The 26,351-nt window shown below is 38.5% G+C and overlaps 1 protein-coding gene across 5 annotated transcripts in view; it reads right to left on the bottom strand.

The window, feature by feature from the left end:
• The window catches only part of SLC41A2 (solute carrier family 41 member 2), a 127,998-nt gene that overhangs the window by 48,081 nt on the left and 53,566 nt on the right, over positions 1 to 26,351 (bottom strand). For 4 of the 5 annotated variants that reach the window (XM_031938841.1, XM_031938843.1, XM_023504432.2 and 1 more), the window contains exons 4-8: positions 20,512 to 20,583; positions 18,385 to 18,529; positions 14,888 to 15,034; positions 6,921 to 7,068; positions 5,184 to 5,263 (exon numbers count right to left, since the gene is read on the bottom strand). In XM_031938841.1, the coding sequence (XP_031794701.1) occupies positions 5,184 to 5,263; positions 6,921 to 7,068; positions 14,888 to 15,034; positions 18,385 to 18,529; positions 20,512 to 20,583 (592 nt within the window). The remainder of the gene's footprint in view (positions 1 to 5,183; positions 5,264 to 6,920; positions 7,069 to 14,887; positions 15,035 to 18,384; positions 18,530 to 20,511; positions 20,584 to 26,351) is intronic. The other variant, XM_031938844.1, reaches the window with a different exon arrangement.

Here is a 26,351-nt window from a genome sequence, read left to right as displayed (position 1 = left end):
AAGCCAGGGGTGTGCTGGCATCTTGTTTGTGTCCCTACTGCTATGCTTTGCATAGACTAACACTTAAATGATTTTTCATTCATTCATTGTCACTTGTTAACTTTCCTTCATGTGATCATTTTCTCTTAAATTCATTTTACTCACTCTATTCATACACATCTGTCATAGTGTACCCCTTACTGCATTAGTCTCCCTCCCTCCCTCTCTTCCCCCTTCTCCTCCCCCCTTTCTCTTTTCCTTTCTCTTTCTGTGTGTGTCTCTGTCTCTGATTCTCATAATCTCTCTTGTTTTCTCTCTCTGTGTTTCTGTCTCTTCTGTCTCATTTTCTCTTATTCTCTCATTCTCCCTCTCTCTTTCTCTTCCCTCTCCATCCCCTGTCTCTCTCTCTCTGTCTGTCTCTCTGTATCTCTCTCTCTCTCTCTCTCTTTCTTTCTGTGTGTGTCTGTCTCTCCTGCCTGTCTCACTCTCTGTCTCCCTCTCCTTCTCCCTCCCCCTTTTTCTGTCTCTCTCTCATACACACCACTACAGATCTAATTTAAGCTCTAATTTCCTCTTGTTTAGACTATGTTACAGTAGCTTAAATGGCTCTCTACCATCAATCTCTCTCCTTTATACAACTATTGAAATTAAGTTAAAGCACAATTGTGACTGTCTTTTCCCTTTTCAAAATTTCTCACTGAGGGCAGTTAGATGGGACAATGGATAGGATGGGCCTTGAAGTCAGAAGGACCTGAGTTCAAATTTGACCTCAGGCACTTAACTCTTCCTAGCTCTGTGACCCTGGGCAAGTCACTTAACCCCAATTGTCTTGAAAAACAAACAAACAAATAAACACAAAATTTATCACTGGCTCCACATTGTTGATGGGGCCAAAGAGTGATTTCTGGGTCTGACATTTGAGAATTTCCATAATGTGACTCCAGACCATCTACCTGTATATTGAATGATCTCTTCCTTCTCAGATATTCCCGGAGTCCTTTGTCCAGCTCTCTCCTTTGCCTCTATTACATCATATTTAGTAGTAGTTTTATTTGTGTCTATCTTGTAAACTCTTTGAAGTCAACAATTAAAGAACTCTGATTTAGCAAGAATTGCTAGAAAAACTGGAAAGCAGCTAGTTGAAATTAGGTTTAGACCAATATTTTTCAATCCTTTATTACCCAGATGAGCCCCAAAGGGATGTGAAGTTGGATAACAAATAAGAAGAGAATCAGAAGAGGTTGTTCTACAGCTATGGATGGGGGAAAAGACAGAGGAATCCTTAGCCAAACAAAGGTCAATGGCAAGCATAAATGATAAAATCAGGTAATCTTGACTACACAAAATTGAAGATCTTTTATGTGAACAAAATTAATGCAAATAAGGCAAGTACAAAAATATTTAATCAAATAATCTTGGCTAAGGAACAGATATCCCAGATACATAAGGAATGTACCCAAACATACAGAGCAAAAGCCATCCCCTAATAGAGAAGGAGCAAGCACTCAAAACCACATGCTGGATAGTTTATACCCCCCAGAGCTTCCTCCTGGGAGCTTCCTGGCCTACTCCATGACTTCCTTACCTGGTTTATGGTTTCATGCTTCACTTCACTGCCTGTTTTCCCAATGTCTTCTCACTAGCCTTACCAGCCACCTTGTCCCTGAGTGCCTGCATTTGCCTCCTCCTTTCCTTCTCCCAAGTCCAGTTCCCCAACCCCAATGTTCTGAACATTCATTATAATGAAATCAACTCTGCCCGTATTGGCAGTGTCTGAAAGAGGTCAGGCCATCTGCTCCTCACTGGCCCCATTCACTACCCTGGAAATTCTGGGTTCAAAGTGTCCCTCCTTGCCCACCACTCTCTTAATGTGGTGCCACTCTTCTCCCATTAGAATGAAAGCTCTGAATAAGCAGGGATTGTCTTCTCTTTCACATTTCTCTTTCCAGGTTTTAACACCACATTTGGCCACAAAATAAGTATTTAACAAATGCTTTTTCATTCTTTCATTCAAAGGACATGAACAAACAGTACTCAAAAGAAAAACTGAAAGCTATTTGCAACCATATTAGAGAGTTTTTCAAATCACTAATAATAAAGGAAATAAAAATCAGACCAACTTTAAAGTTTACTTCCAAACCAGCAAACTACCAAAGAGATAAAAGATAGGAATGATCGATGTTGACTGGCACACTAAGACCTGGATAGGAAAAGCATCTAGAAAGCAATTTAGAATCCTGCTAAAGTATCTCCCTCAGAAATGAATGCTGGGAGATGGAGTTCTGCTGGCTGCTCTGCCATGATCTACCAAGGAAAGAGGGGCTGCAACTCTGTCTGTAGTAGTGAATGCCAAGTGGATACCCCTCAACTAGAAAATGGCTAAATAAATTTTTTCATGAATGTGATAGAAAAGAGGAAAATTAAACTGAATTCTGTAAAGTTAAAATAGTCAAACTTGGATGCACATGAAAATATGTCCCTATCTTCTTTTCTGAGAGGGAGGGTAGTAAGAAATGAACAGTCACTAATTTGACTGATGTGTTGGTTACTGAGCTATTTTTTCCTCTTTTATTTTTCTTTCTGAGGAGTGGAGAAGGAATAAATGATATAAAAACAAAAGATACAAATTTTTAAAGTCTGAATTTCATTCGCTTATTAGTTCAGTATCTCCTAGATGCAATAAGTATAAATAAGAGGTCCAGAAAAAGTGAGAAATTGGAATAGGCAGAGTTTACTTTTAAAAGGGAAGTGCTCACATTATTAGAGAATTTCCTCCTGGAACAGGGAGGCAGATAATAGAACAACCTGAAAGCTTACACAGTGATAAATGGAAAGTCAGTGTGGAATTAAGGTTAAGGTCCACTAAAATAATCAGGAATAGACACCATGTCCTTTCTGTTTACAAAATAGCAATCAGGGGTTAGTGATTAAGGTACACAAAGATTGTGTTCATACTCACAAAGAGTATCACACTTTAGTACACTATGATCTCTATGGTGGGGATACCTTTAAATGCTCTGGACTACAAACCCCGGAAACCTTTTTCTCCCTCTGTGATTCCTGTTTGTAACATCCCACAAATCTTCAGCAAACTATCTGCTGACTTTGGCCGAGGGATTCCCAACAGGTCTTCTGCCACTCTGTGTCACCATGAGCCTTCATTCTCTCTAAAAGATGGCTCCCTTCCCTGCAGCTCCTGGTGCCATCTTTCAGGGAGGCAAAATATAATGTCGAGAGTCAAGTCATCTTGTGCTTATATCTGATTTCTGATGATTGAGGTCACAGACAAGTGACTTAACCTCTATAAGAGACCCATCCATTAAGTTATGAAAGGGCTACAGTCCCTGCAGGGGAGGGAGTCTGCAGGCAGAATAAATTGCAAATCATTTCCTACTGGTATATCTTTTCACCACTTGTGTGCTGATCATCACTTTAGGGATGAGCGGCAGCCAACCTTTTCTCACTATAGATCTCTTTCTAATGTTTTCAGGTCACTTGCAATTTCAAGTCTTCAGGGATTGTGCTATTTTGTAATCACCACAATGTCACAATATTCTTTGGGAGAATATTTGTGTTAAAAAAAATGATGTTAGGAAATGGCCTGAGATCATTGAAAGCACAACTAATTATGTATAAACAAAATATACACAACATAATTGGACATAATCTTAAAGGGAAGGCACTCACATAAAGGGAGACTGGGGAAGGCTTCTTGCAGAAAACAGAATTTAGTTAAAACTGGAAGTTAGGAAAGTCAGGAAGGGGAGGAGAGCCGGTAGAGAGCCGTGGGGGATAGAAAGTGCAATAGCCTATATGGATTAGCTCAATAGTGACTTGCTATATTCTGAACAGACATTCTTTTTTTTTTTTTTTTTTTTTTTTTTTTTTTTTTATTTAATAGCCTTTAATTTACAGGATATATATACATGGGTAACTTTACAGCATTAACAATTGCCAAACCTCTTGTTCCAATTTTTCACCTCTTACCCCCACCCTCCCTAAATGGCAGGATGACCAGTAGATGTTAAATATATTAAAATATAACTTAGATACACAATAAGTATACATGACCACAACATTATTTTGCTGTATAAAAGAATCAGACTCTGAATTATTGTACAATTAGCTTGTGAAGGAAATCAAAGATGCAGGTGTGCATAAATATAGGGATTGGGAATTCAATGTAATGGTTTTTAGTCATCTCCCAGATGAACAGACATTCTTTATCCACTTGGTTTTTCCATTATGGATTACCAGACTTATATCTTGTGGATTACAAAGTCCTGTCATGGTCTGAGATTTGATGCAAAATGAATTCAATGACATCTAGAAGGGATTTCGCTTCCACCTGGACTCCGGACTGACCAACTCTGTCTGCTTTGTGCGTATCACGAACCCCCTGTCAGCTCTGGGACCTGTTCCCATGAGGCTTCTTTCCCACCTCTCTAAGGTTCAGGGGTCACAAAGTAGCAAAGCTCTCCTTCTCCCTTCAAGTATTTCTTGGTTCTATGGAACTCTGCAAAGCCAGGAGGGTTGGCTCAGAATCATAGCCCAACCCAGTCCAGCCCCTTGCCTGGGAGGCTCCCCCATCTCCTCCTTGGGCACCCAAACAGGCCACGTCCTGAGGCCCCAGAGGTCTTACTTCAGTTGTCTACCCTTGTTCCACAGCCACCATCACCTATCAGCATAATCCCTGCCCACACCTCTAAGCAGAAGTCAGCTTCATATAGAAATCCAGCTCTTCTTATTCAAGATTATTAACCTCCTCCTCTCATAGTCTGAATATTTTTTTTTTTTGTGATTCTGGTAAGGCTCTGGACAGGGAATGATCCTTAAGGACAGGCCCTTCCTAACATCTTATTTTTACTGATGACTCAATATTGTTAACTGACTGGCTAAATAACAAGTATTAGAAGCAGAATTTGAACTCAGATCTGCTGACTTGAAACTGAATAGTCTTTAGACAATAGTATGTTTGCCCCATTCACCTCTTTCCCCCAAACACTGTATCTGTCTGACTCACAAGTTCATATTTCTAGTAACACGATGAGGGTTGATCCTGAAACAAATGAAGCCAAGATCAAAACCTGGGAACAATAGCCTAGAAGAAGAAAAACCCTCTCAAGATGTAGATCTTAAAGTTTATTGGACAATTACTTGGTGAATGATTAGATTCAAGATTCACCACCAATCTTAGTACTTACCATTAATAACTGGAGTGTACACAACAATTCCAACCAAATTCGGATCCGATACTGTCGTGTCTAGAATAAGGCCCCCAATGCTGAAACATAAAACATTTAGAAGGAAAAAGATGTCAATTAAAACCTGCTATTTTTACACAGAAATCCCTGACTTTTTATTTAAAAATCAGAAGAAAATATAAAGTAAAATTAAAAGGATTATGACAAAGACTACAAGTCAATCTAAGAGGTGACTCTTAGAGTCAAGTGAGCATAGGCCCAAACTGGCTCTGCCATTCACTCCATGGAAAAAGAAATCCTGCAGGGGTGATCATCATGGCAAGAAACCTTCCTACAGGTCTTGACCAACACACTAGAACCTCTAGTAAAGGAGGGGGGCTGTCAGGGGTTATAAAGACCACTTTTACTGAGTGGAGATCCAATAACATGCCCAGATTAGAGATAAGCGTCGTCATAAAATGGGCCGATGGCTAGGGCTCCAGCCTGGGCTCAGATCCCACTTGGCATTGATGCTCCAGCACTGGGCAGGGCTGGACTTGGGGCTCCTCACCACTAACAATGATCTATTTTTTATACCTCCAACCATGGGCAAGTCAGGGAACTTTTCTAGGCCTCAGTATCCCCATCTGCAAGATGGAGTCATAAAATCCAGAGTGCCATGTCAAGTCATAAGGTTCCATTGCAACCATTTATGTAAAGTGCTTTTCAAACTTCACAGGTCTATGCCAGTATAAGTTATTAGATCTTATGCTATCTACAATTCTGAAGTATCTAGATGTAATAGCATTTCTGCAAAGAAAGGCACCCCAATAAAATGTAAAGGAAGAATCCAGAGCTCTGGAGAGCCTGCACTGAGGGTCAGGAAGAGCAGGCTGCCCTGATCTAACCAAGCTGGGAGGCCTGGGCCCACTTCCACCTCCCTACAATCATGACTTGTAGAGAAGATGCCTCTTGGAACTGGTAGCAAGTTCTACACCCTGAGGAGCCCATCTCAATAAGGTCATAGGCCTGGTCAAAAATGAGTTAAAGATGGAGCTGGGACTTGTGATGTCACTGGTAGAGGGAACTAACTCCCAGAGGAGGAAACCCCATCTCCTAATGCAGGTCGGCACCAGCTTGGCAACTTTTAGTCTTAGAGTGTTGCCAAGAGCACTTAGAGGCAGATGACTGACCGAGAGTCATTCGTCAGGCAGTGTCAGAGGTGGGAGTGGAATCCAGATCTCCCCAACTCGCGATCCTCTATATCACTACTGTCTTTATGGTTTTTTTTTAACATTTCCCCCCTCTTCAAAATCAAATATGAAGTGGGAAATACAAAACCTTTTTTTTTTTTTTTTTGGTGAGGCAATTGGGGTTAAGTGACTTGCCAATGGTCACATAGCTAGGAAATATTACGTGTCTGAGGCTGGATTTGAACTCAGGTCCTCCTGACTTCAGGACTGGTGTTCTATCCACTACACCACCTAGCTGCCCCACAAAACCATTTTTAAAAGAAAAAAGTGAATCCACATAAACCCACTTTCTCCTTTGTCTACTGAATGTGTCCCTTAAAGGCAAACAAAAACATCCTCTTATCTGTAAAGTCTGTCCTGAAAAAGTGAGTTTTCCATTTCCAGATTTCAATCATCTCTGTCTTTCCCATCTTTAGGCACTGGAGAATTCTCCAAATTCCAAGCCAGCTAACGACATTTTTACCCTTCTCACCACACACCCACATGGTCCATGATTAACGCTCACCTGCTTATAACCATAGCTATGATGACAGGCTCCCAGCCTGAATGGAGAACGGTCCTTGTAGCTGGATGTTTGGCAGCTATCACGATCCATATAGGGGTCAGAGCCAAAAAAAAGGCACCAACTAATGGAGCTATGTAATAATATGTCTCTAAAATGTAATAAGAAACATTAATACCGGTTAATGTTTTGAAAAATATTCAATAATGTACTTGAGAATAAAGTTATTGGATTGCCATGTAAGCCTTAAGAAAGCCAAAGTTTTAACTGATTAACTATCATAAATTAAGATGAAAGTATTTAATAAAGTCTGGAATATACACTGAAATTCTTATTTACAGCAATTCAAGTTTAAAATTCAATTTGAAATGAAAGATGATTCTAGTGTTGGTGTCTTATTCCATCCCTAGAATGTAGGAAGTTCTAGGTCATCCTAACTGTGGCCCTCCCCACACTCTTTGTGGTGCATTCTTTTGTACACAAGAGGTTCCGACAAATGTTGGTGTAATGAATGAACTAACAATTGCAGGAAACCCATAATCATAGAGATTAAATAAAACATTAGCTGTCAAGGAATAAGATTCATTCCGAAAATAAAACTTTCAAATCATCTTAACACCGAACCATGCCAATTTGTATGGCATAAAAAGTAAGGACACACACATTTACTTTTCTGAAGTCTTTTATGTCACCAAACTGACTTTTTAGTGTGTCAGCAAGAGGACAGAAAACCATGGAGAAATTTCTCAAGGTGGGAGAACAAACAGATGTTTCCATCTGATGACAGTCTTGCTGTACAAGGGTCTGATCAAGCTTTCCTGCTTCCCAAGAAAGCCTTTCTGCAGTGACATCCCCAGTAAACATTTTCATAGTCCCTTCCATTTGCTGTCTCACATAGTTATTCTATTTTGTATAATTTTATCAAGGATTTTTAAAGGATGAAAAAATAATTTAATTTATAGTCTGGATTCACAGTTCTCCTTTTCTACCTAATTTAGAGAATCATAATATTCAAAGAGACCTCAGAACTCGTAGAATCTACCCTTAAGCTGAATCACAAACCTCTTTTCCAGGTCATCCTCATTTTCAGATAGCTCTAAAAATTCTTTATTAGGTAGAACTGAAATCTGCCTCCCTCAAACTTCCATCAATTGGTTGGATACAAGGAGAAAAAGTTGGAATGTACCTCCTACACAATCACTTTGCAAGAATCTGAAAAAAGAGATATGTTCCCCCACTTCTGGCCTTTAAATTTCCTTTATGTAAGAGAAGTAACTGCAGTCTCTTCAGCTGAAGATTGTCTATCTTGGATGATGAATAGTTTTAACTTCACTCTCAACTCCTATATGGGGTCAGTCTTCTAGAATTGAATTTTCACTTGGAGGTCCATAAAATTTTATATTTTTATACATACACATATATAATATACACACATATATTAGATATACATATATATTATATACATCCATACATATATTATATATGCATACATTACATACACAGATACATATATACATACATATATACACATACATATCTGTTTAAAATATCATCTTAGAATAATTGGTTTCCCTTGTAGTCACCTATTTTTTAATACATTAAAAAACATTACTCTCAGACTGCCAAAAGGGTTGATTTTTTTTTTTTGGCAAGGCAATCGGAGTTAAGTGACTTGTCCATCACATAGCTAAGAAGTGTTCAGGGTCAGGTCCTCCTGACTCGAAGGCCCGTACTCTATCCACTGCACCATCTAGCTGACCTTTGATTTGAAAATTTTTAAAAGAAGTGGAGAAATAGAGTCTAGGAACTTGCCAGAAAATTCTGAAAATGAATTTTTTAAGAGATAGTTGGTGAATATTAAGAAAGAGAAATATTAACTGCTGGGGATCCAAAGCAAAATCAAAATAGTCCCTGCTCTCAAGAAGCTTAAATTAAGCTTCAATTTACTCTTCCTACCCCTGCCTTTGGACCTAAGCAGAATCCCTTTCTACCTGACAATCTTTCAATTATCTGAAGACAACTGTTATATATCTTTCACCCCTTCCACCATCCCTGTCAGTCCTCAAGGCTAAGAACCCCCAGTTCTTTCAAGTAGTCTTCATGTGGGGTCACTATTCTGACTTATTCTAGACATGCTCCAATAGACCTATGTCCCTCCTAAAATGGGGCATTTAGAATTGGACACAATACACCAGTATTTCTGGCTAAGAACAGAACTAAGATTCTTAGTCAGGAAGAATTACATTATTTACAAGTAACTGTCAACTCTGAAGAACCCAAGGAAAAGGAACACTGAAAGTAAAAACTGCATCTAATTCAAACTGGTCAGTAATCTATCCTAATGTGAGAAGGAAAACATCTTTAAACATTTAAGGTAAAATGAATAAAGAATAAAACCAAAGACAAAAGAAACTATTCTTTCAAATCTCAACCCTTCAAGACAAGGAAAAGAGTCCACTGCAGCAGTTTAATACTGAATTACGTTTTTGGTTAAATAACTGAATTATCCATGTCTTTAGACTTTACCATGAGAAATGAAAGTATGGAAGTTGTGGGGAAATTTTGGTACAATATGCCTTGCCAAAGTGTTTTATAATCATTCTGTTCTATTTTAAGAGCCTGTAAAATGTAATATTCCTGATCCTACCAAACAGCATCAGAGCATCAAGAAGAACCTGCATGGTTATACTATATCCAAGCAACCACATTTCATCAAAATGATTATGGCTAGAATAAACTGCCAAATAAAGAAACATGTCAAACATTGTTTTTCCTAGAGATAAGCTCTTTTATAGATGACGAATATTGAAAGAAGGGATTTAAGAATCACTAATGGTATAATCCTGCAAAGAGATATCATTAACTTAAAACTAACCATGCCTATGGCATCAAATGAATGCACAAAATAACTTCTTCCTTCTAAATTAACAGCCCGACAGATGAGCTCCCAGTTAATATAATAATTTGCATTAACTAGAAATAGCCTTCCAGAACATCTAGGATGCTTATCAAATTCGCTGCAACTTTAAATCTAATAACTTCATCATCAATGGATGCAGTCATTATTTTTGTTTAAACTAATTTTCTTTGTCACAAAAATAAGTTTAATGGGGGAGAGGAAAGGGCTTTATAAAAAAATTTTAATTAGCTGCCAAGTCAAGAATAAAAAGCATCACAAGATCTTAAGAAAAAAAATTCTCTATAAGAATATAAGTAATTCTCCAATTGATAAATGGCCAAAGGATAAGAACAGGCAGTTTTCTGATGAAGAAATTCAAACTATATATATATAGTCATGAAAAAATGCTCTAAATCACTATTGATTAGAGAAATGCAAATTAAAACAACTCTGTTTTGGCTATATCACATTGACTAATATGACATAAAAGGAAAATGATAAATGTTGGAGAACATGTGGGAAAATTGGGACACTAATGCATTGTTGGTAGAGTTGTGAACTGATCCAGTCATTCTGAAAAGCAATCTGGAACTATGTCCTAATCAAGCTGTGTATATATCCTTTGATCCAGAACTATTATTACTAGGTCTGTCGTCCCAAAAGATGTAAATAAGGGAAAAGGATTTATATGTACATAAATATGTACAGCAGCTCTTTTTTTGTAATAACAGAATTGGAATCGAAGGAATGCCCAACAGTTGGGGAACAGTTGAACCAGTTGTGGTATATGAATGTAACAGAATGCTATTGTTCTATAAAAAATGATGAGCAGGAAGATTTCAAAAAACCTGGAAAGACTTACATGAATTAATGCTGAGTGAAGTGAGCAGAACCAGGAGAACATTGTTCATAGTAACAGCAACACTGTATGATGATCGATTACGATGGTCTTAGCTCTTCTCAGCAATATAGTGATCCAAAACAATTTCAAAAGACTTGTGATGGAAAATGCCATCCACATCCAGATTCAAAAAAACTATGGAGTCTAAATGTAGATTGAAGCATAATGTTTTCACTTTTTTTATTTTTTCTTTCTTGTGGTTTTCCCCTTTTGTCTTATTTCTTCTTTCACAACATTACTAATGCAGAAATATGTTTATATGATTACAAATGTATATCCTATGTCCTTGCTGTCTTGGGGAGGGAGGAAGGAAGGAGGAAGACAGAAAAAAAAAAACCTCAAAAATCTTATTAAAAATGATTGTTGAAACCTATCTTTACTCATAATTAGAAAAAATAAACTACTATTTACTATTTTTAAAAAATCTCTTTGCATTTCACTATTTAGTGTAATATGGCACCAGAGCCCTAGATTTGGATCTCATTGCTTTGAAGCTGCCTAATATTCATCAAGTCTGAGTGACTATTTCTGAATAGGTACAAAGCATATAATAACTCTTGAATTATCTGCTCCAACTCTCATTCATTAAGTATCTACTCTGAGAAACTGATGCACTGTGCTAGGAATACAGAGACAAAATGAAAAAAACAACCCGGATCTGATGGCACTTCCATTTTTCCAGGGGATATAGAATGCATAAATAAATTATGGATGTGATCATGTGACAAAGAAGAGAACACTAACAGTGAGGGGACTCTAAAAGGGAATCCCAAAGGTCTCTCTGGGAGCCAGAGATCCTGGGGGGGCTCAGACAAGGAGGCAATGCATTTCAAGGGTTAAATGAGGGATGGCCTGAGTATCTGGAAAGCCAGGCTTAAGGAAAAAGTAGGCAAGTGTGGATGGAAAATGGAGCAGGAAGGACAGAGTAAAGTCAAGTGGGCCGAGAGAGCCAGTGTATGAAGAGCCTTAAAAATTGAATCTGGAAGCAATGGTGACCCTCAAAAGGGTCTTGAGGAAAGGAATGATATGAGCATATTTGTGCTTTAGGAAAATTATTTTGGCAGCTCTGTGGAGGATGGGTTGGAGAGGAAAGAAACTAGGCGGAGGATTCTAATCGAAGGCTACCTGGAAAAGTTTAGGAGAAACTTGGGATGGTGGTTGTGGGGTGTGGAGAGAAGGGGAAACCCAAGTTATGTCATAGAAAAGGGACAGGACTTAGCATGTGAATGGATGTGAAGAGAGAGGAAGAAGACTATGAGACTGAGAAGAGAAAGAATCCAGGACAGAGTCTGGGGGGATACCTCCATCTAGTGGGCAGAAAATGGATGATGTTCTACTGATGAAAACCAACGGGAGAGGAGCAAAGAAACGGAGGAGAGAGTCTCACAGGAGGGAGACAGAGGCAGGTGTTAGGAACAAATGAGAGAATGGGTGGAAAGCTCTTTGTCACTCTGGGAAGGTAAGGGCTAATTGCCAAGATAAAGACAACTACAATATGGAATCTCTGAACAAAGCACAGACCATATTTCTCTGTTTCGACTTCACATCCATCTTCTGTGACATACAGCTCCCTCTGCTGAAAGCACTTCCCAGCTGTCACTGCATGGGTTCAGTCTGGAAGGGCCTTTCAGGGCATCATTCATTGCCTTCAAGATTCAGAATGGGAAATGTATCTATTCGAAGACTTAACAATGGTTTTCACATATTTGACTTTCCTGTGTGATCATCCAAATCGATGGGTGTTTAAATCAGTTTAAATGGACACCACCAAAGTTCTCTCTAGTACTTTACAAAGTGACCTCCTTAGATCTGTCTAAAGGGGGAAAGAGACAGAGCTTTAATAATCCCTGTACGGGAGTGATTCCCAAAGGACATGTTGGATAAAGCTGGGCTGCAACCTTGAGAACATTACCTTATAGCCATCAAGAACTAGCTTAAAACTGGGCAGTCAGGAAAACCACTAGAGAACTTGCTAAAAGCTAGTCATCACTTCAGTTAAGTCATTTTTTTTTACATTAACCCTTTCTAAGTAAACATGCACCAACATCTTGGTTTAAATATATATATAAATATATAAGGAAAAGAAGCAAAGATGTTAACTTGTCATGGTAATATATTCCTTGTAGGGGCAGCTAGATGACGCAGTGGATAGAGCACCAGCCCGAAGGCATGAAGACCTGGGTTCAAATGTGACTTCAGACACTTAACACTTCCTAGCTGTGTGAGCCTGGGCAATTCACTTAACCCCAATTGTCTAAGGGGGGGGAATATATATATTCCCTGTACCTCCAAGGGAAATATAACAATGACCTTGTGAATGAGTACGAGTAGGGGATGATCACTCCTTCTTCTATACTGTGACTTATTAGGTGCTTGGGGAACCCTTGGGTCCTCAGTTTCCTTATCTGACAAGTGTGGAATTAAGACCATTGCATCACTGAGGCCCTTTCTATCCCTAATATCCTGTCAATGCAGGAAAGCAGAAACTGCTGGAATGGCATTCACTCAACAAAAGTATTTTGGGCATGGATGGGCAGGACCCCTTTTTAACTGCTTTTAAAGACAAACATTTCTAGGCTAAATCTCCTTTACAGATCTGACTCCTAACTGCTATAAACACTAAATTGAGTGTTTTCAGCACTACATAGGCCAAGTGCCTCAATTAAGAGAAGGAATCAGACTAGGGGAAGGAGAAGTCAGCAGGAAATCCGTGACCAGAAATGGAGGGACCACACTTTCAGGAGAACCTGAGTTTAGGCTGAAGGAGGTCCCCCGTCCCCACCATATTCACTTTCCTTCTGCTTGAGGGGTGGCAAGGTGGGCCACAGCCCGGCCGCTGACGCCCCTTGGGCACTTGGGCCATGGGCTGAATCAGTTTCCCTGGGTTGTACAAGGGATATGGCAGCACCTCCCCCAGCTGCCCCCTGTGTTCTGAGCATGGAAGGGAAAAGTGCTGGGCCAGTGGGAGGAGGAGAGCCACCCCGAGAGCCCAGAAAGCGCCACCTAGGGGCCTCCTGCGCCAATCCTAACCTCTAGGCTGGGGGTCCCTGTACCAGTGGGAGGAGCTGGGAAGTGCTGCCGGCCTTAGCCTTAGGGAGTCTGGGCCCAGAGGGGGAGGTGCCTGGAGGCTGGATCCTCAGAAAGCTAAGTCTGACACTCTCAGCTCCACTGAAGATGAGGACTTTTCCCCAGAGCATCAGAGACCCCAGCATGAACCTGGGGCAGCCCATTCTGCTCAGCACCCTAGTCCCTGCCTCAGGCCATCTCTAAGGCCGCTCTGAGATCCAGATCCCACGACCCCATTTACAATCAACTGCTTTGCCAAGTAATACTTAGAGCACCAAAAGACAAGAAGCCAACCCATGACCTAATAAACTTACAGAAAAACCATCAAATGACAAGGCATTTATTAAGCACCTACTGAACCCAGGCACTGTGCTGGGAGCCAAACTGAGGGAAGACCAGTCCCAAAGAACTCACTGTCTGAAAGGGGGAGACAAGGGATGAACAAGCTGGGGGCAGGGGATGATGGAAAAGGACAGGATCACACTACAAAGTCTCTAAGGTCCTCTCCAGAATCAATCCTGAGAGGAGATTTGCTGAAAAACTTAAGAAAGGATTACAGGTGAACACCTTGGTTTATTACTAAACAACTCACCACCCTAAGTTAGTTCCTGCAGAGTGTGCAGTTTCCAAGGCTAGGAGAACAGCTGAGAAGAATGTGAGCTCAATTTGCACAAAGATGTCATTTGGGGTCCCTGGCATGTAATTAATTCTGGTAACCTCTCTGAGCCTCCATTTCCCCTTTTATAAAATAGGAGCCACAATACTAATACATTTTTTATTTTAAATGTTTTGTTTTCTGTTCAGTTCCAAATTATCTCGTTCCTTCCACCAACCTTCTCCACTTAGTGAGAAGGCAAAAGACACACCCAAAGACACCAAAGGAAAAGAAAAAGATCCCATTAGCACAAAATTTGCTATAGGAACTCTCTTTGAAGTAGCAAAGCTTTGGAAACTTGGGGATGTCCATCACCTGGCACATCATTTAATCAGCTTAATAAATCATTTTATTTAGAGCAACAAAAGCTAATTTTATGAGTAACTAGCACAGGAATGATATAATTATTATTGTCACACATCTTTATCCTATTATTTAAGACTACTTACCAAGGCAGGCATAAAGACCCTGACTTATCCAGGCTAATATGGCCAGTGTAATGAGGTCCCCAAAACTAGCAGCAATTGGAGTGGCCACATTGTCCGGGTTGATACCAGTCTTCTTCGAGCCAACGATGACCCCAACCATTATTATCCCTAAAAGAAATAAGATCAGTTTGTATCATTCATATCAAGACTCCTTTTCCCTATGATCCTAGAAAACCCCTCAGGTTCCTAGAGTTGCATGGGAAACGGAAATAGGCACGTTCATCTCTGGAGCTAAACAACCAATCTGTCTCGATTAGATGACTTAAGCAAAAGATGTAAAGAAAATGTTTTGGCAAAAATGCCTTCTAACGATTCTAAATGAAGGTCCCCATTGAGATAAACACTTTCTTTCATCCATTATTTTCTGAGATATTCAGTGATGAGTTATCTAGTAGGAGACTGTTACTTTGTAAATCTGGAGAAATAAATTAAATGCATGCAGATGCTGAAAAACAACATTCAGATGGAAAATTCAAATTAGCTACAATATGTAACTTGGATTTAATTTATGCAAAGGCTTCATGGTCCAATATTCTTATTCCAAATCTCAAAAGAAAGCAGTAATTGGGAGCAACCAAGAAAAGTGGGTCATGTTTATGTGTGTGAGCTACTAAGGCAAAAAACAGCAAGAAATCAATCTGGTTATACCAATCTAAATTTTGAAATATTCAGAACGAGGAAGCAATGATGAATACTAGATGGCAAAACATATACAAAGAGCTTTGAAAACTTTTTATTTTTTTAAGATACCCATCTACAGGAAAAAAAAAATCATCAGCCAGAATTATAAAAGAATCCCCCATCATGGGAGAGTTCAAGAAAAGGTTGAGACAGCAAGGATTCCTGTTCAGGTACAGGTTGGACGAAGTGACCTCTTGGGACATCCACTTTGAGACATTAGGATTAGGCAAAAGCCACTAGGGGATGTTGGAACATTGGTTCCTGAGAACTGTGAGGTTAGATTCAGTCTGACCCAAAAAGCAACTGTCTACAGATGGGGAACCTTTCATAAATGGCTGACTAATCAAATTTAATGGTTACTGCAGTAATGTCAAGATCAACATATAACAGGGTTTAAGTTTCCCATAGGATCTAGATGGCAAATTCAATAGCACCTTGGCCTTGTTATTAGGAATACTCAAATTCAAGGAGCCTCTTGAGTGCTGGATTTGGAAACAGGGAGGCACAAGTTCAAATCTTGCCACAGATTTACGCAAATAAAATGACTAGTCACTAGTAAGTCACAGGGTCTTGCAATCTCAGTTTATTCATCTGTAAAATGCCACATAGAACAGCACCTCCCTCATTGTTGTGAAGAATAAAGAAAACAAGGATTGTTTTGAGGATCAAATGAAGTAATACCAGAAAAGTATCAAATATTTATGAAATGCTCAGCATAGAACATAACACATTTGTTGTTATCAGTCATGTCTAAGTCTTTATGACCCCGTTTGGGATTTCTTAGCAAAGATAGCTGGAGTGGTTGGCCACCTATTTCTCCAGCTCACTTTACAGATGAGGAAACTGAGGCAGACAGGGTTACTCAGCTGGTAAGTGTCTCAGGCAGAGTTTGAACTCAGGAAAATGAGTCTGGTCCCTAGCCCCATGGTCCATGCCCTCTGGCATTTCCTGGCTGCCCCACTTGGCACAAAGCAGGCAGTAATGAATGCTCACTCCCTTCCCACTTGTAATTTGATACCAATCAAGTCCGAAATAAAATTCCTCATCTTCCTCTTCCTTCAAATATGTTCAGATCTCTCATATCCTAAAAAAAAGTCCCTTACCCCGATGTCTCCTCAAGCTGTCGTTCTTGACTGCTCTTCAACGCTCTACTTCTAGAGACAGTGTAGCAGGCCACCTTCATTTCCTTAATTTTCCTCAAGTGTTTCTTGCAGTCTACTTCTAACCCCATCTCTCTATTCACAGACAGCTTTCCCCAGGGCTACCAAAGGCCTCAGCAATCGAAATCCAGAGGGTAACTCCATCCTCCCTGTTGAAGACCATTTCCAACACCTGCCCCCTCTCCCAGAGTCACTCCTTTCTCCTAATCCCGGCCCACCTGCCCAACTGCACCTGCTTCAGCTTCACGGATCCTATCGTCATCTCTAAGTCTCTGTCTCACCATCTCCCTTGTTCTTTTTCTTTTTTCTCCTTTGCAGAGTTCTTCTGTTCCCACAGATTACATTATTAACTATATTCAAATCAATGTAATTCAATAAGCCCTGTGTGCCAGGTATATGGACGACTATGAAATCTACCCAGTGAGTCTTCATTCTCCCCTGAAATCTCTTTCTCCATCTTCACCTGGCATCTTCACACTTTTTCCTAAACAATCAGCCATCACCTCAAATTCAACAAATCCAGAACAATTCAACATGTTCCCCCTCCCCATCTTGCCCCTCTTCCCAACTTTCCTATTTCTGCTGATAGAACCTAGTTCCCACATGACCTCTAACCAAATCACTCAAACAATCCCATACCTGCTCTCTCTACTCCCATCTCTTGCTTTCTACTCCATCCTTGATATAGCCACCAAAACAAAGACATAGGCTAAAAGACCTTGTCACTCTCCACTTCATAAAACTTCCCTTACCGCACCCTTAAATGATGTTAACTTTGTAGAGTGGCTTTTAAGAGTTACTATGGCCTGGAAAAATATTTTCCATTTTTATTAAATTTTAAATTTATTAAATTTTTAAGTTTCCAGAAACTAACTTGTTTACTTATGTGTTCACTCGGCCCTAGAATCTTTTAGGTTGAAACTTATTGGTTATTCAAGAACAAAGAAATGGCAAATATTTTCAAATGCTAAAAGTTATGGCTTCATGGTTTTTATTCAAAGATATTTCTTTCCTGGAGATTTTACATGAATAAAGAAAAAGGAAGAAAAATAACTCCTTAGTTATATTACTTTTAAGGTCCCTTTCAACTCAGATTTTATGATTCAAAGAAAAATTCTGTTTTAGTAGATTAATCATTAAAAATCAGAGGCCTTGAAAATTCAGTAGCCAACAACATATTGTGAGAAGTACAATGTCATTGCCAGAGAAATACTTAAAAGTTTTTGTAAAATCTGAAACATTTTTTCTTCTCACCACAGGAACTGTCCTTGAAACTGTGCAGAATTCCTGGAATCCTTGTTGTAATTTAAATACACTTTGCCAGGAAAACTCTGGACATTTTCCATCAAAGCTTTCTCAATTAATTTAACTGAAACACCCTATCGGGAAATTCGATGTTTAGAGCATTTTCTTGAATCCTTTTCAGAATTGTCATTTATGCCATGAGGAGGTCCAAACTATACCAGACTACTTACAGCCAGCTCTCAAGATCTTAAAGGCTAAAAAATGGACTTTTCACACATGAAAAACAAATATGATTTCAATCATAAGTGAAACAGACATGAATTACTGATCATTGTTTGAAAAACCATAGGTGTTTACAAAGCAGTTTCTCACCCTGCAAGAGAGATGCAATGAAGGCAGTGGCCACACTGCTGGCACACAGTAGGATGGAATGATCGAGGCGGTATCTCCCTTCTGGAATCCAGCCCAGGATGATCGCTGCCACCGCGGCGAGAAAACCAACCACTGTGGCCTGAACCTGAGGAGGGGGAACAAGACTCTATTCAGCTGGGATGCTCTGTGAAGTACCCACATTCATAAGTATTTTTGTGAAAGTCATAAATCTCTCACACAGGAAATGAAGAAAAATTATTGTACACATGACTCCAGCTACATAATCTTTCAAAGAAACTGCTAAATCTTAATTTAATATTCTTTAACAGTTTTTAAAATCCCCCCGCCCCCAATTCAAAAATATGGATGTAAGAGTGTTGGGCTTGAAATGAGAAGATCCAGATTCAAGCCTTGCCTGATATACACTCACTGTATGACAGTCAGCATGCCTTAATCTCTTTCAGCATCAATTTACTCATCAGTAAAATGGGTTTAATAAGCCTTGGGTTATCTAACTCAAGACTGATTTGATGATAAAATATAATAAGGGAGTTATAAAATTTTCTAACCACAAAGAATTATGTATATGTGGACAACAGCTACTCTTGACCAGTAATTATAGGAAATCTATGATAAGAATGGGAGATAAGTCTCATAGGGAGAAAAAAGTCAAAGAGATAGACAGTTCCCATGCTGCCTTGAAACCTACCAAACTAGCAAAGATCTAAAGGAAATCCCAGGAATATTGGGTGGATCTTCAGTGAAGGAATGGGAAAGAATGTGAACAAGAACAACAGATAAATCATGGAAGGGCTGAGATCTACACTACAGGAGAATGGAGAATGTTCATTTGGATGAGATCAGGAAGCAGTAGCACTGCTCATTCTCTGCTTCCTAGAGTCCTAAGTCATCATCTATGCTTCGCTCAGGAGCTTCTCTCTCTCTCTCTCTCTCTCTCTCTGTGTGTGTATGTGTCTCTCCATCTCTCTCTCTCTCTCTCTCTCTCTCTCTCTTTCTATCTCTCTGTCTCTCTCTTTGTCTGTCTCTCTCTCTGGATCCTTTTGTTTCCTCTGGATCTCTGGATCGCTCTCTCTGTCTCTCTCTCTCTGGATCTCTCTGTCTCCCTGGAGCTCTCTCTGTCTTTGTCTCTCTATCTCTATCTCTCTTAGTTTCTGTCTGTCTCTGGATCTGTGTGTGTGTGTATGTGTGTGTGTGTGTGTGTGTGTGTGTCTGTCTGTCTATCTGTCTCTCTCTCTGGAGCTCTATCTCTCTGGATCTCCCTGTGTCTATCTCTTTCTGTCTCTCTCTCTCTGGATTTCTCTCTCTCTCTCTCTCTCTCTCTCTCTCTCTCTCTCTCTCTCTCTCTCTCTCTCTCTCCCTGTATGTGTGTGTGGAGCTCTGTCTCTCTCTGTGTCTCTATCTCTGGATTTCTGCCTCTGTCTGTTTCTCTCTCTGAACCTTTTTATCTCTTTCTTTCTCTCTCTGTTTCTGATTCTGTCTGTCTTGTCTCCTCTGTCTCTCTCCCTCCTTTTCTCTCTCTCCCTTTTTTTCTCTCTCTCTTTCAATCTCTCTTATTCTGCTCTCCTTCTTTCCCTCTCCCTCCCCCCAACTCTCCCCCTCTCCTACTCCCCTCTCTCTCTTTAGAGGGAGAGAGTGATAGATAGAGCTATATCTAGATCGATCTGTATCTACGTCTATATAAATATAGATATAAACACATAAAAAGACAGTGAGCCCAAGTGCTGCATTGGTGTTCATAAAATATTAGAACTACTCATGAAAATATATCACACAGAATGAGAATGGTGAATAAGGTCATAATCCAAACCAGAGAAGAAAATACCCACACTGATCACCAAGGAGATGACAGATCCACTGAAGGAATCTATCCACAGAATCCATTAATCCTAACTAGCAAGAGAAAGTAGATCAGTTAACTGAAATAGGTTAATGCTCAGAGGTTTATGAGGGTCCACTTAATGAATCTTTGTCAACATATTAAATTATGTTTCAATATATTGAGATAAATAATGTAAAAGTTAAAGAACTTTATTTTCATTGGTAATATCAGGTCCTACAATTGCAGGTCTTAATGAATGAAACACTATGTGTAAATTACCTACTTACCTGTTTTAGTGCCAAGTTGCCTATGATTAGGTTCCACTTTTCAATGGGGGAATCCATCTTCCCAATATTTACCTATTGAAAATTATATTTTCATCATGATTCTGTATTTCACACATAAGTCTGTAAAATATGAATGAACTTTGCAATTAAAACTCCATATGAAGTTTTAAAATGTAAAACAATTATATAGGAAAAAGTTAATTGTGTCTACCACCTCTCTGCCAACAGATGGGAAGCCTGATTCATCATCAGTTTTGTGATGACTGATCATCAATCTTCTAGAATCATGATTAGTCACTGTACTAATCAGATCTGTAGAGCTCCTTTAATTATTTCTTTTGGGGGGCAATACTGCAATCATTATATAAACTGTTCTCTTGGTTCTGCTAACTTTGTTATGTACCAGTCATATAGATCTTTCTAATTTCTCTGACATTATTTTTTTCATTATTTCTATCACACAATAATATACCATTTCATTCATATAACATTTCATTTAGTTATTTCCCAAATAAGGGGTACCCACTTGGCTTCCACTTCTTTGCTACTATAAGAGCATGTATGTGTATGTGTGCATATGTGTGTGAATTTGTGTATTTACTCAAGGCTCTTTGATCTTTCCAGGATACATGCTTAATAATAGTATCACTGAGTTAAAGATACATATCTATATATTATTTAGTAACTTTGGGGATGTAAAAACTGGCCTTTAAATCTTATTTTAGTTGGCTATTATCTTTTTAATGAGGAAAGTAACTTTTAAGATTGTATACTTTAAGGCCAGACTAACTCCAACTCCTTGATGCTTTGGTGTACCAACAGATTCCTTTTGTCTTATTTCCTGAGGTTAACTTAGATTGTCCTGGATAAAGTCCAAACTCGTATGTCCTTTAATAATTCTGATCACAGCAGAATGGATGTTATCACTGGGTGAGCCCACCATTCAATACTGCAACTGACTCAGATTTTGATTAAGGATCATAGTGGATTCTTTCAGCAGTTAATTAGCCATGAAGTGGTCAGAGAATTAAACTCCTCAGGTTCAGAAAAGGTAAGGAGAAATAAGTGTCCAATAAAAATTTTATTCTTTCTTATTTGTGCAGGAGGAAAAGAAGAGGTGCTTATGGAAGAATCGGGGTGAATAATGGTCCTGCTCTGCACCAAAAGATTACCAAAAGGCAAAAAGGCACTCCTCTGTATTTATATAAAATTGGGAAGGAGCAGGCCTCCTGCTGACTCCCTATTAGGCAAACTATTAAAGCTTGGGACTTGAAAAACTTGCCAGTTTTTAAACACAACTCGAATGGTAAAGCTCAGTTTGGATAATTATGCAAACAAATTTGACCAGATAAATATGGAACCTTTGATTATTACCTGCTGTGCATGTGAAAAAACTATAGCCCAGAAAAAAAAGAAAAACAGATCAAAACATGGCACTCTTAAGAAATGGCTTTTGTAGGGAGTAATGAGAGAAGAAGGAAGTAAACGGTGTGCTGATTCAGGGACTGAAATGGGGGTGCACTAGTGCACACAAAGTCTTATACCTCAGAGAACTTTAGAGGGGAACACCTCATCACCTATTTAAAAAAAAATTTGCTGTGAGACTGCAAAGAAAGGGAGAAAGTTAGAGGCTAAAAACAGCTCTCCCAGCTGTCAGCATTATTAAGCAGGGACTCACTGATTTTTTGATTAGGTTTTCAATGATAAGTAAGGAGGGAAAAAATTGTGAGATTCTTTCCACCTTTACAACCTTGGCAAGGTTGGAGATGCAGAGATAAAGACAGACAAAAAAGAGAAGGAAATCTTTTTTCTTGGTTCATAGAAATTTATAGCATTACAAACTAATTAAAAGACTAAAAATTGGAAGTGAAATGTAGTATCTTCACCATAAATTTCTAAATCATGGTAATTGCTAAAAACACTAGTGAATTTTGGAAGTTTGAAGCTAGGATTAAGATTATTTGCATACAGCACTCTACTCTCTGCCCTTCCAGGAAGGCATAGATGCATTGCTCTGGTAAAAAATGATTAGAGAATAAGCAGAACTGAAGTTTGTGTAAAAATGATTCAACAGAATTCAATTGTTTTAAGTAAATTAGTAGCAAAGTCACCTAAGTTGAAATAAACTATTCAGTAAAATGTTAAACTAGAATACGATTAATAAATGAGATGGATTTAAGAAAATAGTAGAGTGAAGAGAAATAAGGACGAATCAGTGAGTAAAATAAAAGGTCAGTTTCGTTGTTTGTTGTGGTTTGTTTGTTTTTAAAGAGAGCCAATGACATCTCAGGGTAATGTCTTGACTTGCACATGAATTAGAGTTAAGTGAAGCAGAAGGCACAAGGTCATCAGCTTCACACTCTCTTCCAGTCACTGAAGCTCAGGGACAAGATAAAAGTCAAAATATCTGAAGATGCCCCAGGATGCAGTGGATAACCTTGGTATCTTTGATTTCTGACCAAGCTTTAAGCACTCTACCGCATTTCAATCGGCCATTGGAACAAACTGTGTCCTCTCCCATTCCTCTAGGGAAAGTCTTCACATGTTGGGGTAGACACCCCTTAATTCACACAACAGGTAAGCCTGTTGGTCCCCAACCTGGTTTAGTTTATCTCCCAGAGGAGACAGTTTTAGCAGGTTGTGGCCACTGAGCAAGCTACAGCTTCTTGGAGTCACAGGAGAGAGTTGGATGCTGGTAGATGCCAAAAGTCAATGAGCAGCCCTGAAAGGGGCATAGCAAGCTCTTGCCCCAGAAGTGCTGGTTCTCCTTGAACACTTCCTATATCTCAAATTAGGTAGGCTTTAATCAAAGTCCACTTTGATTATATAAGGATAAGGGGGAAAATTTAAAAAGAGGGCTTGAGAAGGGTTTGATTTCATTGAGATAAGGATTTGAGATATTTTTAGAGAAAACACCTATTATCAATTTCAGACAGACAGTACAATCCTTAGGATTTGAGGTGCTCCAACAGAGGGGAGATAAAAATGTGAGCCTGCCACAGTACAGTCTCTCCCTATTATCCTTCCTTCACCTAATGCTTCTGGGATTAAAACTGAAAAAGTGTCTCTGGGAAGAGTGAGTAATGCATTTTATGACACCTTCTTAAAGTAGCTGGGTGAGTTACAGTAAAACATAAAGAGACTGATTTGGCTCACTGGATGATTTTAAGGAATCAAAATGGTCTACTAGGGAGGTGAGAGTGCCATCCCAATTTTCTTTTAAATGTGAGCTAAATGAAAACAGTGGGCCCTGAATTTGAGGTGCTGGCAACTAATGACCCTTGGGAAACTGAGATTTTGAATATTACCAGTAGTGATTATAAATACAGATATAATTTGGCTGAAGTTTGTCTGGAAAATAAATCGATATGTGGTCTCATTTAAAGTAAAATGTGTTTTCTTATTAGGATAACTGTGGCAGATCAAAACAATGCAAAATGCATTTGCTATTTGTCACTAAGGCAACATGCAAGAAAAATGCATGGATCAAAAAAATCTGAGATCAAATCTTGGCTCAGAAATGTATTATCTATGTGAACTTAAACAAGTTACTTCATCTCTGCTCAGTTTCCTAATCTGTAAAGGAGATGATCATAATAATAGCACCCATATTCCAAGGTTGTTGTGAGGATGAAAAAAAAATAACTGTAAAGTGTTTAGTACAGTGCCTGGCACATGTTAAACACTATAAATGTTGGTAAATGTAAGTACTCTATATTAGTCTTGAAAGCAATCAGTATAGAATGTCAGCAGTGATAAAAATGAATGATTCTCTATGTAAGAAAATTTAGAAATACATTTCATTGAATTGATGTCATCTGACTGGTAATCACTTTTTTCATATTTTAAAATACATGATACTTTGCATGTTATTATTGTGCTTCATGCTTTTTCTTATATTGTGAAATTTGGGGAAACATTGTATCAGAAATGCTGTTAGAAAAATCACTTCTTTATTAATCTGGATGCTGTTAGATTGTGAATTAAGGTGTTAAAAGAATGTGACCAAAATGTTTGAAAACTGTTAATTATCTATTATTAGCACCAAAAGACCTGAAATTCAAAGATCTCAGTTTTGCCTTTTGAGTTAACAAGCAATATAGATTGGGGGTTTATGGCACCCAGAATTTTTCTGGGGTCCTGAGACAACTATCGTGTACTCATCTTATGTGTGAAACTTCAGAAACTTTATAAATGAAGAATAAATAAAATGTCCTTATATGTGCTCATTATTATGACATGAGAAAAAAAATAATAATCTAGCTCTAAAATGTTATTAGCGGAATTTTGTTCTTTGAGGTAAATTCTCTTGGGGCTGTAATTTAACATGGTTCTAAATTCTAATTTCAGGTATAACTGCCTGAATTGTCATGAAGCCAATAGTCTGATATCCAAAGGGAATAGCATTTGTTATCCAAAAGAAGTGAAGTCTAAAAGTTGCTTGTTACAAGTTGTATCTATCCCTGGGGAAAGTTGAGGGTGAGACCTTGTCCTGTAAGCAAAGGTAGGATCCTCTTGATTCAATTCCCCTGGTGCTATTTCCTTTCTAAACATGAAAATTTCCCACCTGGCTAATTCTGAGCTTGGCTATGATACCCTGTGAATAATGTGGAACTTTGCTGCATAATGAGCTGTTAACCATGACTCTTACCTGGAATCAAACAGAGTTAAGGGAGTTTCCCCCATTATAGTTTATGTCAGATTAGTCTGAGTATTTGAAGGAACAGTCTTGATACTGTCATAACCATGTACCTCCTTTTATTTTATTTCATAGCAAATTTCTATAATCAGGGCAGATGAACAATGAATGTATTTATCATTTTAATACTAAAACTATTAGTTAAAAGACCAATACCAAAATATATGAGTTACTACAATAGCAAGCACGAAAGATCTTACTATTTTTAATTTGCATTTATGATCAACTCCACATCTTATGCAACTAGATGAATGAGTTCTTAGACTTGCCATTCCCTTGATAACAGTTATATATTCATGTATAAGACTGATATTCTTAAAGTATCTCATTCATTCAAGATGATACGAGGATTATACACACAAAGCACACACACATGTATGTTGTATGTATATATATAACATATATATGTATTTGTATATGAGTGTGTGTGGCATGTGTGTATATATAGACATGTACAAACTCAAAAAGGGAGCATGAGACAAAGATGTAAACATTATGAAATGTAATACACAGCAAACTTTGAGAAGGGAACAAGATTAGATTCTTTTCTGGAAGAACTAAGAGATATTATATATCTATATACATATACATACACACACAAGGCTTGAAAATGTTTCTAGTGAAACATACAGATCTTGAATATATTTTAGTAATAAATTTTCAAAATTGGATTAGGTTTTTTAACATGTAAAATTGCATTTGTAATTGTAAAGAATTGTAAATCACATCCTTTTTTCTCTTTTTCAAAGTCCCTATCTGATAACATTAAGGAATAAGAGGTTCATTTCTCAAGCTAGGTCCTCTTCCTTCAGCTAATAGATGAAACTGTCTATATTAGATGCAGGGACTGAATAAAGAGAAGAGCAAGAGGCTTATAAAAACTGAAACTCTTTGAAGTTTCTGGTGAATTGTAGGTTCCTGATTTATTGTTCTTAGAGCTCTGTTGTTATTAGGGTTAGAGGCATAAGTTTTGAGATAGTTCTTACCATATGAACTAGTTATTGGAAAAGCAAATCTGGGAGGCTATTAAATTATATCGAGTCTTGTTACTAGAAGGTTTTAGCACAATTACCTCGCGATTTCTGCAAGTAACTTAGAACCAAAGAAGCAGATCTAGAAGATTCCTTCAGAGCTACTCTTT

Source organism: Sarcophilus harrisii, chromosome 5 (assembly GCF_902635505.1).
Source record: "Sarcophilus harrisii chromosome 5, mSarHar1.11, whole genome shotgun sequence".
In the NCBI taxonomy this organism is placed as follows: domain Eukaryota; kingdom Metazoa; phylum Chordata; class Mammalia; order Dasyuromorphia; family Dasyuridae; genus Sarcophilus; species Sarcophilus harrisii.
This window is presented reverse-complemented; position numbering and strand designations above follow the sequence as displayed.